The following is a 1,421-nucleotide window of genomic DNA, read 5'->3' as shown; positions in this document are numbered from 1 at the left end:
CCCCCGCTGCATCCCACCTTCAGTCAGGTAGGGGTCTTCTCGCTCCCTGGTGACCTGGCCGGTTGTAGGGTGGGGAGGTGGCCTGTCTCCTCATGGTGCTACTTGCCAGGAGCCCCTGTGTTGTCTCTGGACCTCCTCACGTCCAGCCTACGAGAGCTTCGGGTGACCCGTGGGCTGTGCCTCCGTTTCCCATGCAGCAGACTCTGTACATGGAAGGGGCTGCACGTGGCTTTTCTTCGCGTTAGTGTCTTCTGCTCCACAGTGGCTCAGGGGGGGAGAGCAGGGGGTCTTGCACGTACGTGGCTGTAACTCAGCTGCGCCTCGGGGCTGTGTAGGACAGGGTCTCAACCTCTCCCCACAGAACAGCAGCATAACTTCCTGGGGCTGCCCCATCGCTTCTTCTGGAAGAGAGACCCTGGAGAAGGCTGTTTGCTGGCAGGGGGTGGGGGTTCCTCTGGGCTCAGCGGAGGAGAAGCAGGAAGGTGGGGTCGGGCTGTGCCTGCTCTGTGGATGGGGGTGTCCGTGTGTACAGGCGGACTCCTGCTGAGCTGCTTCTTGTCTCCAGGCGAACACAGAGCCGCCAAAACTGAGCCGAGAGGAGCAGCGGGGCCGGGGGGCCCTCCTGCAGGACATCTGTAAAGGGACCAAGCTAAAGAAAGTGACACAAATCAATGACCGGAGCGCACCGATCCTAGAGAGTGAGTACCCGCCTGGCACGTCCCTGGGAGGCACTCAGCCCCACGCTGGGTGCTGCTGTGCCCTTCAGGATGGCTTCTTGGCTCTCACCCTTTCTGGTTTCAAGTGGCTCCTCGTTGGAGGAGCTGATAATACTGGACTTAACCTCTCTGCCTTTTTCATTTCAGAACCCAAGGGCAGTGGTGGCGGCAGCTACGGCTCTAGCTCAGCTGCGATCCAGCCGAAGGGCGGCCTCTTCCAAGGCGGTGTGCCCAAGCTCAGACCTGTGGGAGTGAAGGACAGCTCAGGTAATGGCCGTCTGACTGTGGTTGATATGAGGGTTCCCTGGGGAGGTCCCCGAGCAGGAGGGGGTTGAGGATCTTGCTGTGTTTGCCTGGGGATTTCAGCTGGTTAGAGGCAGGGACCCCAAATCAACACCTCACGTGTGGCCGCAGGCAAGCTGCGCTCTCTCCGTGCCGCAGTGTCCCACGACACAAACCTCTTTGGAGGGCCTGGGAGTCGCGTGTGTTGCTGAACGTTTCTCTCTGCTATTTTCTGTGGCAACTTGCCTTCCAGCCAGCCAGAGCGAATAGCAGTGGTGAGAGAGGAGCCGTGTGTGGCTGAGCACAGTGCCAGCTCCCTGCCTGTGCCAGACAGCGTTCCCTGCGGTCTGGCCCCGCTCGGCCGAGCGGGCAGGCTGCCCCGAGCTCTGCGCAGGCTCGAGGATGAAACACCGCACGTCGCTC

At 61.2% G+C, this 1,421-nt stretch overlaps 1 protein-coding gene across 1 annotated transcript in view; it reads left to right on the top strand.

Annotated features, from left to right (window-relative positions):
* Nucleotides 1–565: 565 nt before the first annotated feature.
* Nucleotides 566–1,421, top strand: part of LOC104294798 (WAS/WASL-interacting protein family member 2-like) — a gene marked incomplete at both ends in the record, with an annotated part of 5,279 nt that continues 4,423 nt past the window's right edge. Inside the window, 2 exons of the mRNA XM_009894451.1 lie at nt 566–698; nt 864–1,028. Of these exons, the coding sequence (XP_009892753.1) occupies nt 566–698; nt 864–1,028 (298 nt within the window). The remainder of the gene's footprint in view (nt 699–863; nt 1,029–1,421) is intronic.

This window comes from Charadrius vociferus, unplaced genomic scaffold (genome assembly GCF_000708025.1).
Source record: "Charadrius vociferus isolate BGI_N301 unplaced genomic scaffold, ASM70802v2 scaffold3491, whole genome shotgun sequence".
In the NCBI taxonomy this organism is placed as follows: domain Eukaryota; kingdom Metazoa; phylum Chordata; class Aves; order Charadriiformes; family Charadriidae; genus Charadrius; species Charadrius vociferus.
Note: the sequence above shows the minus strand (reverse complement) of the source record. Positions and strands in the feature narration are given on the sequence as shown.